General features: G+C 47.9%; 1 protein-coding gene across 6 annotated transcripts in view; it reads right to left on the reverse strand.

Annotated features, from left to right (window-relative positions):
- Positions 1-215: 215 nt before the first annotated feature.
- TM9SF4 (transmembrane 9 superfamily member 4) overlaps positions 216-13,308 on the reverse strand; it is a 58,363-nt gene continuing 45,270 nt past the window's right edge. For 3 of the 6 annotated variants that reach the window (XM_036244924.1, XM_036244929.1, XM_036244926.1), the window contains exons 13-18: positions 11,224-11,307; positions 8,876-9,051; positions 8,309-8,372; positions 6,989-7,108; positions 6,341-6,430; positions 2,064-2,321 (exon numbers count right to left, since the gene is read on the reverse strand). In XM_036244924.1, coding sequence (XP_036100817.1) covers positions 2,172-2,321; positions 6,341-6,430; positions 6,989-7,108; positions 8,309-8,372; positions 8,876-9,051; positions 11,224-11,307 — 684 coding nt within the window. In that variant the 3' untranslated portion in view covers positions 2,064-2,171. Of the gene's footprint in view, positions 2,322-6,340; positions 6,431-6,988; positions 7,109-8,308; positions 8,373-8,875; positions 9,052-11,223; positions 11,308-13,308 lie in introns of all 6 variants that reach the window. The other 3 variants (XM_036244927.1, XM_036244928.1, XM_036244925.1) reach the window with 3 other exon arrangements.

Below are 13,308 nucleotides of genomic sequence, written 5' to 3' on the forward strand. Positions count from 1 at the left end.
GTGACTTATGAGCCAATTAATTCCCCTTGGGGCTTAAGCCAATTTGATCTGTTTCTACTGTTTGCAATAGAAGGAGTCTTACCTGGCAGAGAGGTGAAGTGAGCTGGCAGTAAAATAATGGAGCTGGAAATTTAAAACCAGGTCTCACTGCTACCAAAGCTCACAGTTAAATACCATTTCCTATTTGTAGGATCAGAGGGGCAAATGCTTGTGATTCAGAATGGAGGGGCTGAGCAAATGGGAGAGGATATGAACTAGCACCAAGCAGGGGAACAGTGGCCTTACACTGACGTGAGACTGATCTTTGAGGGAAACTACTCAGCTCAACCCATTTGGAGAAGTTGTTTCACCTCAGACCCCTAACCCATGCAAGAGATTCGAGAGACATGACAACAGGACAATGGTATATTTATTTACAATTGGACCAAAAAAAGGCATACAGGCATTTTTTAATTAAAAATAATGATGATGATTAAAAAAGTCAAAAAAATTGATGATGTTTAAATCCTTTATGAGGAGTCCATTTCCCTACTCCCCCCAAAAAGAACATCTCTTAGGGGAAAAAAAAATTCAAGATTTGAATAAATGAGACTCCATTATCATTCTCTACTGCTTGGGTTCCCTTTTCTCCAACCTGATTCTTGGTGGCTGCCACTTGGCACTGTGCAGTCACTGTGAGGCAAGGTTGAGTAGTTCACTGGTTTGATTGGTGGAGCTGGTAGGGGCCGTTGGGAGAATCTGCGAGAAGGAAGGGGGTAGTGTGTTCCTAGCTTAACCGACATCCTGAGCTTTGTCTTGTGGTGGGAGTTCTAAAGGGGCTGGAGCAAGGGTGAATGGCTGTTACTTAAACCCTAATCCCAGGGCGGGTTTGGTCTCTTGTAATTTAAGAGCAAGTATGACATGCAGAGTGGGCAGGGGGCTTGGCCCCAAGAGTGGGTGTTGATAAAGAAGCCAGACCTGCCATGTTAGCTCCCTTTTTCTAACCTGGGGAAACTAGGTTCTTGCCTATTCCTAAAAATTGGGGAAGAAATGACAGAACGTACCTTCCATCTCCATTCTCACCAGCAGTTTTCTGGGTGTTCCCCAAAAGAGGCAAGAACTCAGATGAGAGGGGGCGGGAGATGGATTTGGCTAAGAGCTGCACATGGGCACTGAGACTGTAGATGTCAGGGAGGGATTGGCTCTCCCCAGCCATCTAAGGGAAGGGATCTGAGGTCTCCAGGCCTTGTTCTGCCCTGAAAGTAGGGGAGGAGAGACCCCGCCACCAACATACTTTGCAAAGAACAGCAACCCCCTAAGGATGGGAATGGGGAGCAATCCTGAAGGGTGAGGACCCTTAGTCCAGACACAGACATGTGGATACTTGGTTTGGCTTTGGAAGTACCTGGCCCTGGATCCAGGGTTTCTTGGCACAAAAATAGTTCATTGAAAGTTTCTTCTCTGGTACAGCAAATTCCCGCTGCTCCCCAGTATTTCCGGGGATTTCCTTGTAGCAACCAAGACTGGACATGCTCCTGATGACAAGATGACCCAGAGGCCTGGCTGGTAGTCCTGCCTACGGCAGCCCAGGGAGAAGGCTGGGGAGGCAAGAAGAGGGAGGAAAAATGGCTGGTAGAAGCAGGTTGGCACTGAGGACGCATGTCTGGGCTAGAGCTGTGCTTGTCGCGGCATCAATGGTGAGGATGGGCAGTGAGAGGCTCCGAAACCTTACTGAAGCCCCAGAAGGCCCGGCGTTTCCTCTTCCAGTTAGTTGTGGGGTGGCCAACAGCCCTGAGGAACTGAGGTGGAGACAGTGACCAAAATCCAATGTCTCGGTGGATTTATCCATGCTGGATCCATTGTTTAAAAAAACTAAGAAATAAAACCCCAAACCAAAAATGAATCTGAAGGTCTCAAAGTTCCTGCTGAAGGGAACTTTCATAGCACTGAAGAAAAAACAACCCACAAAAAACCTCATCCCCCACAGAATTGGAATAAGATGATGAAGAAAAATGCAAGATTTATCTACAGGCCCTCCCGCCCCCCCCACGCAGCCCGAGGATCCAGGAACACTGTGCCAGGAGTTACATTCCAAATGAGCAGGAGTTATTTTATTTTGCGTGCCTGAAGTTCCCCACGCAGGGTGGCTTCCTGTCCGTGGATGGAGTGGGCCTGGCCATGGTCCACCCGCATCAGTCTATCTTCACAGCAGCATAGATCTTGCGGACAAACATGTAGGCTGCATAGAAGCCGATGGTGCCCGTGAGGAGCCAGAAGGACAGGACCATGAGGGCCGTGTAGCCAAAGTAGAGGAGAGAGGGAATGAACTCAACGATGTCCAGCTGGGGCATGAGCAGGGGAGAGAAAAGAGGGATAGACACTTAGTACCAACCTGCCATGGCCAACTGCCCACCCCCTTACTGATCTCTTGGCAAAGCTGAAGCCTGACAGAAAAGGCTTGCTCCAGGTGGGCAGCAAGGGGCAGACGGGACCCATGACCACAGTGATCCTTCTTCAGTACCCAGGCCAGTGCACTGTCTTGGATTCTCACAACCACCATGGTAGGTTATTAGTCCATGTTACAGATAGAGCACACAGGGGTTAAACAACACCCACAGTTCCACAGCTAGGAAGTAGAGGAGCTGGAATTTGAACCTGGGGACTAGAGTGCTAGAAGTCAGAGGCCCAACTCTATCGACCTAGGCCATTTCTGGCTGGGGCAAAAGGTAAGGAATCTTCCCAGGGAAAGGCTGAGGGCGAGGGCCAGAATGTAGTGGGTAGAAATAGTCACAGCGGTGTCACTTCTTTACCTTCCACAGTCCCCAGAACAATATACTCCTGGATGGCTGGAGCAGCAGACAGGGAATGGGGGAGGAGAGGGGCGTTTAAGATTCCCAGCTAAGGACCAGAGAGCCACCATATGCCTGCCCCAGCCTACAGTCCTCTTCCTCAGAACGCTTCTGTCATTTTGTTAACACCTCACACAGGGATTTTATCTTGGAGCATTTTGGACTCTTCTGTAGAGTTTAGAGGCCTGGGCAGGGAGGCCAAGGATCTGTGTTAAGTTGGCATGTATTGGGCCAAGTGGAGCTAATCTGGAACCTTGGTATCAAGACCTGCCCAGCACACCAGGGCCAGTGCGGGGCCTATTCCAGGGCTCATGGGCAGCACATGGTCACAAAAATGCCAGGAGCCCAGCCCTGGCCGGTTTGGCTCAGCGGTTAGAGCGTCGGCCTGCGGTCCGGAGAGACCCGGGTTCGGTTACCGCTAAGGGCACGTACCTTGGTTGCAGTTTGTCCCCGGCCCTGGTTGGGTCGTGTGGGTGGCAACCACTTGATATGTCGCTTTCACGTCGATGTTTCTCTCTCTCTCTCTCCCTCTCCCTCTATCTGAACACAATATCGAAAAATGTCCTCGGGTGAGGATAAAAAAAAAAAAAAATGCCAGGAGCCCAGAAGAAAACAATAAGAATATATATATATAAATACACACACACACACATTTTTTTTTTAGAGAAAGAGGAAGGGAGAGGAAGAGAAACATGGATGTGAGAGAGAAAATATCAATCGGCTGCCTCTTGCATGCACTCCGACCAAGGATTGTATTCACAACCTGGTTATGTGCCCTGACTGGGAATTGAACTGGTGACCTTTTGGTACATGGGACGATGCTCAACCAACTGAGCCACACCAACCAGGGCCCGTTTTTTAGAATCTTTACCTGAGGACATGCTTAGAGAGAAGAAGGGAGAGAGACAGAGAAACACTGATGTGATAGAGAAACATGCATCGGTTGCCTTCTGTATGTGCCCAAACTGGGGATTGAATCTGCAATCCACGTTAGCGCCCCGACTGAGAATCAAACCAGCAACCTTTCAGTGCACAGGATGACCTCAACTGAGCCACTCTGGCTGCTCATAAGGTCGCTGTTTTGAGATCTCCCTGATGTCAAACATTCTCAAACTGGGGGTGAAGGCCATGTTTTCAGGCTCAACCCCTCACCTCTCCTTTTATAAGCTTTCTTGTGGCTGGAGATAGCAGGAGAGTGATGGGAGTTAGGGGCAGGAGATAGGGCAGTGGTAAAACCAGGAAAGGGATGAGGCAAAAAGGCAGTACTGGAAAGGTCCTTTGAATTCAGAACAGGCCAAGGCCATCATTTTACAGACAAGGAAGGCTCTGGGGATGGAGGAGGAGGTTTTTAGAACAGAGAAGAAAGAATGAGGCAGAGGGAGGAAGGACAGGAGACTGTGATAAGACTCTAGGGGGCCAGATAGGAGGGTATGATAGTTAGGATCTGCTTGTCCAACACTGTCTCCTGTCTTTCTTCTGCCCAGTATTTTGGAGGACCCACTCCCCACTTTGTGGTCCTACTGGGGCTGTCATTCCTAGTATAAAACCTAAGTTAGTCAGAGTATGCCATCTTATTGGACCCGAGGAGCAGTGAGGGGTGGCATGAACCCAGGCCAGTAGTAGTCTTCTCTTAGGGACTGATAATATCATGGTAGAAGACAGGTGTTCTTTTAGTTCTAGGGCTGCAAAGCTGAGAAAAGGAGACTCTAGGGCTGCCAGGGGCCAACTTTCTACTCTTTGGAAAGATCCCCCCAGCAGACTGAAGTCAAGAAAACACATAGAGCTAAGCCCTGACACCATTTGAGATGCTGGATCTAATCATGCCTGAAGCTAGAACTCCAACTTCTTAAACTTTTCAGTTACATTAGCCAATACATTCTCTTTTTGTTTAAGCCAATTGGAATTGGGTTTTGGTCACTTTCTACTCAAAAAAGTTCTGATTAATAGAACTACAGAGGAGGGAAATTAGATTTATTCTGGATGATTCTAGGAATTCTACAGTCTGAAGACAGAAGTTACAGGGAGGCAGATTTCAGTGTGAATCAAGGATGAACTTGACAATGACAGGAGCTGTCCAAAGAGAGAATGGGAGTGTCTGGAGACAGTAGCTTCTGTTGTTAGATTTGCTAGAGCAGGGGTCAACAAACTCTTTCTAAAAGGCCAGATTACGGCCCGGTGGTATGCCCCAGTGGGGGGCATGCAGAAGGCAGCCAATCAATGTTTGATATTTCTATCTCTCTCTCCCTCGCCCTCCCTCTCTTTCTAAAACCAATAAAGAAAAAAAAAAATTAAAAAAGAAAAAAGGCAAGATTACAAACAGTTTAGGTTTTGCAGGCCATATGGCTTCTGTTGAATTACTCAACTCTTCCATAGTGGTGTGAAAGCAACCACAGATGATATGTAAATGAAGGAGCATGGCTGTGTTCCAATAAAACTTTATTTACACAAATAGGCCCATGAGTTACAGTTTGCTGACCCCTGAGCTAGATGATCACTTGTTGGAATCATTGGAAAAGAGGGGCATGGTCATTACACTGGAAGCAGGGGGTGTAGCACCACACTAAATGATTCTTACAGTCCTTTCCAACCTGACCTTTTTGGGGAAGAATATTCCAAGCTTCCACCAACTGATCTATGATCTTAGTTTGGGAATACAACCTGGTTGCAAGCAGAGGACTGCTTGCTTTTGGGTTTTGGAGACCCAAAGTACAGCTGGTGAGACCAGGTCTTCAGTGTAAGCCTCAGATGTGAGGTATCCACCAGAGCGCTCCAGACTCTTCTATGGCCCAGCTCGTTTGTGTCATGCATGAATCTACCAAATTGTTGTGGAGCTGTTTGTATTCTTACTTATACCACTCTTTGGGGACAATGAGCTCTGTGAATATGCCTGAGTCAGGTGAGCCAGGCTCCCTTTCATTTGCCCACTTTACCTATGTGGCTCACACAGCATGGACTATCTGAAATGCAGACAGAGCCCTGGCCCATCCTGTATTTACTGTGAAGGACTGAATGGTACTTGAATAAAGGGAAGGAAGCATCCAGAGACAGGAAGCCTGAGCTCTTAAATTTGGGCACTAAAGGCTACTTCATCACTTTCTGCTTTTATCTTTATGAACTCTTCTCATTTACCTTCTTTATTCTTTCATAGTCTTTTTTCCCCTAGCTTCCTGAGGTGAATACTGTATTATCAATGTCTTTTATTTCTTATTAAAAGCACAGTAAGGTGACATATTTCCTCTAAGTATCCCTTTGCATGTATGCCACAGGTTTTGCATGCAATATTCTCATGGTCATATATTATGAAGGCTTTTGTCTCCCAAACATAGAGAATATAGATGCTCTCTTTCCTAAAAACACGCATGTTCTAGAGCAGAGACAGTTGTATACTGGCACTGGTCCCACTGTTGATGACAAAGCAAGATTCAGACACTTGAGTTTTTCCCAGCACCCTCCTCTCCACCATCCTACCTTAAAAGAGCTAAGGGGTCTTGTTAATAAAATAAGGGTGGTACCTTGTTAACAAAATAAAAGATGGCATAGACCAGGACGTAGAATGCAGATCCCCCCGAGACTAGGAAATTCCTCCACCACCAGCGGTAATCCTGAGGAGGAAACAGAAGTGTCAGAGCCTCTTCTCCAAGTTTCATAGTTGCCCAAGGAGCTAAAGACTCCGGGTAAGAAAATATTTGGGGTGATGGGAATGTTTTATATCTTGACTGTAATAGTGGTTTCACAACTGTATGTGTTTTCAAAAGCACACTAAAAAGGGTGAACTTTACTGTTTACAAAATATACCTCAATTAAAAAAAATCAACAACAAAAGAATAGTAACAAGTCATGAGCAAATGCTCCCCATGTGCCAGGTACCATTCTAAGTGCTATATGTGAATCAGCCCAATTTAATCATTGTCTCAGCCCTCAGTCAGGTCCTACAGCTATCCTCGTCACATGAGGAAAGCACAGAGAGGTTAAGCAACTGCCAACCAGAGCTACTAATGAACGAGCCCACTGAATAAATGAAAGCTGAGAGAGAGGAAGTGATGTAACTGCCCAAACGTCATGGCCAGAAGGGGAACGTGAAAAACCCAGATAGCCTCACTGACCCATTCAATATTGGACCCAGGTACCCCACCTCCAACTCCTGGCCCCATGCCCCTTACCTCTGCACACAGCTGAAAGTACACCATGACGATGCTGATTTGTGAGCAGGACACCACCAGGATGATGAAAACGAGGAACAGGAAGCCAAAGAGGTAATAGAACTGATTCTCCCAGATTGCCTGTGGACATATCACAGCTGGCCTTCAGCTAGCCTGCCTCTACCCAATGGCCCTTTCCCTTAGCATATCCTGCCTGTTCTTGAGACACCAGCCCTCAGTCAGGACTGGCATACTGCTTGTCACCAGGGTAGGAATGAAGACACCATCATGATGCCATCAGGGCTGTGGGCCTGGCATGTGATTCTGACTGGCCCCTCCTCCCTGGAGCAGAGGGTGAATCAGGCTATTTTTAAGGAGTAGCTGGGGCATGGCTGACCCTAAGATGGGTGGGCCCCAACCTGAACACGGAAGCTTGTAGAAAGCAGTGAGTCCCACCCTCATCAAAATTACACAGCAGCCACCACCACTCAGGGGCAGCTTACCACATGCCAGGCGCGCTACATGCTTCATGGACAGCTCCACATGTGAACCTATGAAAGTGTGGACTTTTATAGCTGAAGAAGTCAAGGCTCAGTGAAGCTGGTGAATGGTCCAGCGTCACACAAAGAGAACTGAGATGGGTTCCCTGCAAGGGTAGCCAACCCATCCTGACCCTTTCCTTGGCAAGGCTGGGTGAGCTAGGGAATCTCAGCAGGTAGGGTCTGTGCCACTCCAGAGCAGCGAATCCTTGTCCAGCACTGGCTTGGTGCAAGGCACTCTCTGTGCTGGGCACCAAGTTAGGTCAGACAGATTTCAATGGCTGTCAAAAGCCCTACTGTCAACTTTCATCTTGGCATGCCTGGGACAGGAGCAATTGTCATCACAACAATAGCTACAATTTAACAAGTGTTTTCTGAATGTCTATGCCTTTTATAGACATTGTTACATTCCAGCCTCACAATGACCTGAAAATAGCCCTCATTCCCCCCACTTCCCTGAGAGTTTTGAGTAACTTAGGTAAAGATGTGTAGGAACCCAGAAATCAAAGCAGATGCAACAATATTAATAGTAATGGTGACAGACTACAGTATTACTTAAGCAGTTTCTAGTCACTGAGCCCTCCCACACCAGACCCTGTACACATCTCATTTGATCTTCCAAGCCATCCTAAGAGGCAGGACTGTTATCCCTCGTCAGGGTGAAAAAGGGCTCCAAGAAGTTAAATGGTCCATCTGAAATTTTACAGGCAGTAAGAAGCAGAGCACCTAAGTGAAGGGGTAGGGACCAAGCTAGAGGGGGTGAAGGCTGTGTGTGTGGAGGGGAACAGGCAGCACTACTCACACTGAAGATGAAGAAAAGCTCAATGAACATGGCGCCGAAGGGCAGGATCCCAGCCATGAGAATTCTGCAGCAGAACAGGAGGGTTAACAATGGGAGGAGCCCAGGCTCTCTCCCCAGCCAGCCTTACTGAGTGAGAATGCTTACACGGTGAGGTGGTTCTAATTCTTTTGGCATGCTTTTGTGCCATTATAGCCTCTTGAGAGGTAAGCAAGGTGAGCATCATTCTCTCCATTTTATAAATGGGAAAACTGAGGTACAGAGAGGCAGGGTGACTTGCCTGAGGTCCAATAGATGGTTTTAACCTGTGTCATAGCACCTTTCCACCTCTCTCGTCCCTTCCCCTCCCTGTCCTGGTTCCTATGCCAACACCAAATCTTGCCATAACTCAGTCCTCTTTATCTTGGAGCGAAGCTAAGCTTTCATGAAATCTACTAGAGCCAGCTGAGCTGCAGAACACCAATCACTTCATCCTTGGGGGTAGAGCACCTTCTTCCATGTCCTCCTAAGGAGATGGCTGAGAGCAATATTGACCCCACCCACTCCAGAAGGCCCCTGCTGGAGACTCACCCCACAAATCGGTTCATATACCACCGCTGTTCAGGGATCTGCCGGGGAATCTGGTTGGTGCGCACAGGGTTGTCATATGGTTGCTTGCGGAAGCCGAAGTAGTAGCCCAGGTAGACAAGGGGGAGGGAGATCCCAAACCACATGCACAGCAAGGCCACCATGGTGGGGAAGGGTACCTGAAGGCACAGCACCATGAGACCCCATAAGGTCCTGATGCCCAGGCTGGGGGCTGTGCAGGGGGAAGGGGACCTTCTGGGCTTCCAGGGAAGTAGGGTACAGCAGGGCCAACATGGTAGGAAAGATCCTACAGACAAATCCCCACAGGGCTCCTGGCCAGAACCTGCTGTAGCTGACCCCAGCCCTGGGGAAAAGTGGAGTGCACATGATAGACCATTTGGGCTATGAAGATATAACCACAGCATCCCAGATCTTGTCATTCAGGGAGGAAGTGAGGAAAGAACAGGGAAGTAGGAAACTGAGAACATGAAGGGAAGATGAAGAGGCCAGAATCAAGGGACATTATATGTTTGGTATGTTAAGTGAAGAAAAAAAGGAGGGGGGAACCCCTGCACAAATAATGTGTTCCCCATTTTGTTAAAATAAAACCCCACAATATACTACTAAGCAAATGAAGCAAGGCATAGAACTGTATGTCTAGAACTCCATTTTAATAAAAACACCCAATATTTATATGTATAGGTACCTAGAAAGACCTATGCCAGAAAGTTAATAGTACTTCCTCAGCTGGGCTATGGAGAATTAGAACTGATTTTTCATTTTCTTCTTTATCCTCTTCTCTAAAGTATGTTTTTATAAGAATCATGCAAAAAGAACCTTGGCCCTTGTGGCTTAGGTGTTTGGGCATTATCCCATGCACCTAAAGGTTGCCAGTTCAATTTCCAATCAGGGCACACACCCAGGTTGCAGGCTTGATTTCGGGTAGGGGGTGTGCTGGAGGCAGTCGATTGATATTCCTTGCTCACAGATGTTTCTCTCTCTTTCTCTCCATTCCTCTCTCTAAAAATGAATAAAAATTCTAAAAAAAAAAAGAATATATGTCAAGTATTTAGAACAGAACTTATTTCAAAGTAAGCACCTTATAAATGTTTGCTATTATTACTTTATAATTTTTATATTGCATCATTAGGCCCTGGCCGGTGTTGCTCAGTGGTTAGAGCATCGGCCTGACACCAAAGGGTCATGGGTTTGATTCCAGTCAAGGGCATGTTTCTCTCACATGGATGTTTCTCGCTCTCTCTTTCTGACTGCCCCCCATCCCCCTTCCACTCTCTCTAAAAATCAATGAAAAAAAATCTTCGAGTGAGGATTAACACCAACAACAAAAATTACATTATTCCAGCCCTGGCCGGTTTGGCTCAGCGGTTAAAGCGTCAGCCTGCGGTCCAGAGAGACCCGGGTTCGGTTCCCGCTAAGGGCATGTACTTCGGTTGCAGTTTGTCCCCGGCCCTGGTTGGTCGTGCGGGTGGCAACCACTCGATGTGTCCCTTCACGTCGATGTTTCTCTCTCTCTCTCCCTTCCTCTCTCTCCCTCCCACTCTATCTGTACAAAAAATGGAAAAATATCCTCGGGTGAGGATAAAAAAAAAAATTACATTATTCCATTTTAAATAAATCTAAAAAAAAAAAAAAAAAAGACCGAAAAAACACAAAGTAAAGACCTATGTATTTATTTCTGGGTGGTTGGATTATGGGTTATTTCTGACTTCTGGACTACTGGAAATAACCCAGTCCTCCGGCAGCCTGGCCTGGAAGCCTCACCTAAGACCTTTAGTGAGCACCTGCAGGTGGAGAGGAGGTGGCTCCACCCGCTATGGCTGGGAGGGCAAATGCCTGCTCCTGTTAACAGATCAGGACTCCATCTCCCAACCCTCAACTGAGTTCACAATCCTACTCAATGAATCCTGGGCACCTGCTATCAATGACTGGGGCTGGCAGGATCCCCCCTGAGGACAGGACAACCTGCAGGGGCTGGTGCTGAGGTGCAGGGCCTCTTGGAGGAAAGCCTTGTTTTGGGATACCGACCTAATAAACTCACACCAAGCAGCTTTCCCTTCATCGGGACAAAGGGAAATTCCCCAGTTGGCCCCTGGACTGTGGATATCTCCCTACAGACAGAGAAGTAAACTTGGCCAGCTGTCTGAGACCACAGGAAGGCCAGGGCCGGGGCAAAAAGATGGGCAGGGCTGGGGAAACCCCAGCTAGCTCTCAGCCCCTAGAGCTGGACACAGAACTTTGGAGACTCAGAAAAGGGAAGGGAAGAGCAGGAAGTGATCTTCGGGAGTGGAGCTGAGCACAGCTGGCCCTCCCTTACTGGGAAGGGCACTTACCGCTCCCGATGAGTGTTTTCCCCAGATGAAGCAATTCAATATGAAGCAAATGCCGAAAACTACGCCAGGGTACAGTGTCGCCGTCTGGAAGTAAGAGAGACCAGGTTGGGGAGCTTCATCTAGGGAGCTCCTACCAGTCCCAGTGGGACCCTCAGAATAGAGTTTCTCAACTCCTCCTTGTCCTCCAGGACTCAGCTCAAGAATCATTCCTCCGAGAAAGCATTCCCTGATCTTGTTCTCTGTCCTCTTAGATTCCTGAACTGCCCCGTCCTTGCTCTCATTCCAGTTCATAATTCCATATTGTTGTTACCTAATCAGTGTCTGTCTATGCCACAGACTGGGGAAGAGCACACCCTCCTCTCACTGATGTAATCCTAGCACTTAGAACACAGCACCTGCTCAATAAACATTTCTTGAATAAAGAATGAATGGATAAAACTTTTATAAAATGTGTATGTCTGGGTCCCAACCGAACCTACTTAGACTGGTGGTTAAGCTCTAATTGAGTCTTGGGGTGGCTTGTGCCAGGCTCTACATGCACCATGTCTCCTAATCCTCAGTATAGGCCTAGATGGAAACAGGACAAGAGGCCACGAGGCCCAGCAATGTTAAATATACTCCCCCAACATCATACAGTCAGTTGAGGGTGGAACACGGGGTTCAAACCTAGGCAGTCTAACTCCAGAGCACGCCCTTGATGCCCTGTGGCGTATTCTATTCAGTTAGAATCTCTTGGGCTGGGGCCCTGTCCCATAAAACCAAAGCTCCAGTACCACAGTCGAGCCTCCTTCACTGCTGTGGCAGCCTGAGCATCCAGGAGGGCCATGATCACAATGTCTGAGGCCCTTGCAATCTGGCACTCAATGGACCTCTAATGCCAGTGTCATCTTTGGCCCATAGCCTCCCAATCCGGTAACTGGTCACTGCTCTGGCATGTCCCTGTTCCTGGGCCTTCATGTAGGTAAACACCTCAGGATCTCTGTCTCTTGAGTGCTAATGCTGTTCTAGGGCCTTTCATGCTCAGTCTCTTTCCATCCACACAATGACCCCCACAAACAGGTGCAACCATCCCCCATTAGAGATGGGAAAACAGGCTCAGAGGGCTGTTCAAGGTTACCAACCAAGGAAAGAACAAAGCCAACACTGGGATCTAGTAGATTCCAGAACCCGAGGACTTCGTGCTGGCCACTTCCATCCATATGAAACCCTCATGGCCCAACTCAAATGTCATTCCTCCCCTTCCTATATGTTCCTGCTTTACTCCAGGGAATTCCTTATCTGCCTCCCTGGATGAAATTTATGGACTGGATACCATGATAGATACCAAGGGTAAGAAAAGGAAAAAAGTTCCAGGGAGGAAGAAAGACCCATAAATGGGGAATAACATATATGATGCTACTTGTAGGCACAAGGCTCTGCCCAGGCTCCTCTGGGGACACAAAAGAGGACACAGAAGGGTGGGCAGGCTCCTAGAGGAGTGATACTGGAGCTAGCAAGAGTAAAAGGATGAGCCCTGGCCAGTGTGGCTCAGGTGGTTAGGCACTGTCCTGTGCGCCAAAAGGTTGCCGGCTCAATTCCTGGTCAGAACACACACACCTCGGTTTCAGGCTTGACCCCTGGTAGGGGACGTGAAGGAGGCAGCCGATCAATGTTGCTGATATTTCTCTCTCTCCCTTTCTCTCTCTCTCTAAAAAAATAAAAAATCAGTTAATTAGAGGACATTTTTACATTTTTTGCTCAGATAGAGTGGGAGGAAGAGAGAGAGAGAGAGAAACATCGATGTGAAAGGGACACATTGAGTGGTTGCCACCCGCACGACCCAACCAGGACCGGGGACAAACTGCAACCGAGGTACATGCCCTTAGCGGGAACCGAACCCGGGTCTCTCTGGACTGCAGGCCGATGCTCTAACCGCTGAGCCAAACCGGCCAGGGCAGTAAACTATTTCTTAAAACAAAAACCAAAAAAACAAGTCAAAAGATGAAGTGAGAGAGTGACAGGGTGGCCCATGTGCCCGGGCAGAGATGATGGCAGAGGCTGGAGAGAAGAGCAATCATATATACCTGCACTTCTGTGGGCTGCAGT

The sequence above is a fragment of the Molossus molossus genome, unplaced genomic scaffold (genome assembly GCF_014108415.1).
Source record: "Molossus molossus isolate mMolMol1 unplaced genomic scaffold, mMolMol1.p scaffold_m16_p_6, whole genome shotgun sequence".
NCBI classification, from domain to species: Eukaryota; Metazoa; Chordata; class Mammalia; order Chiroptera; family Molossidae; genus Molossus; species Molossus molossus.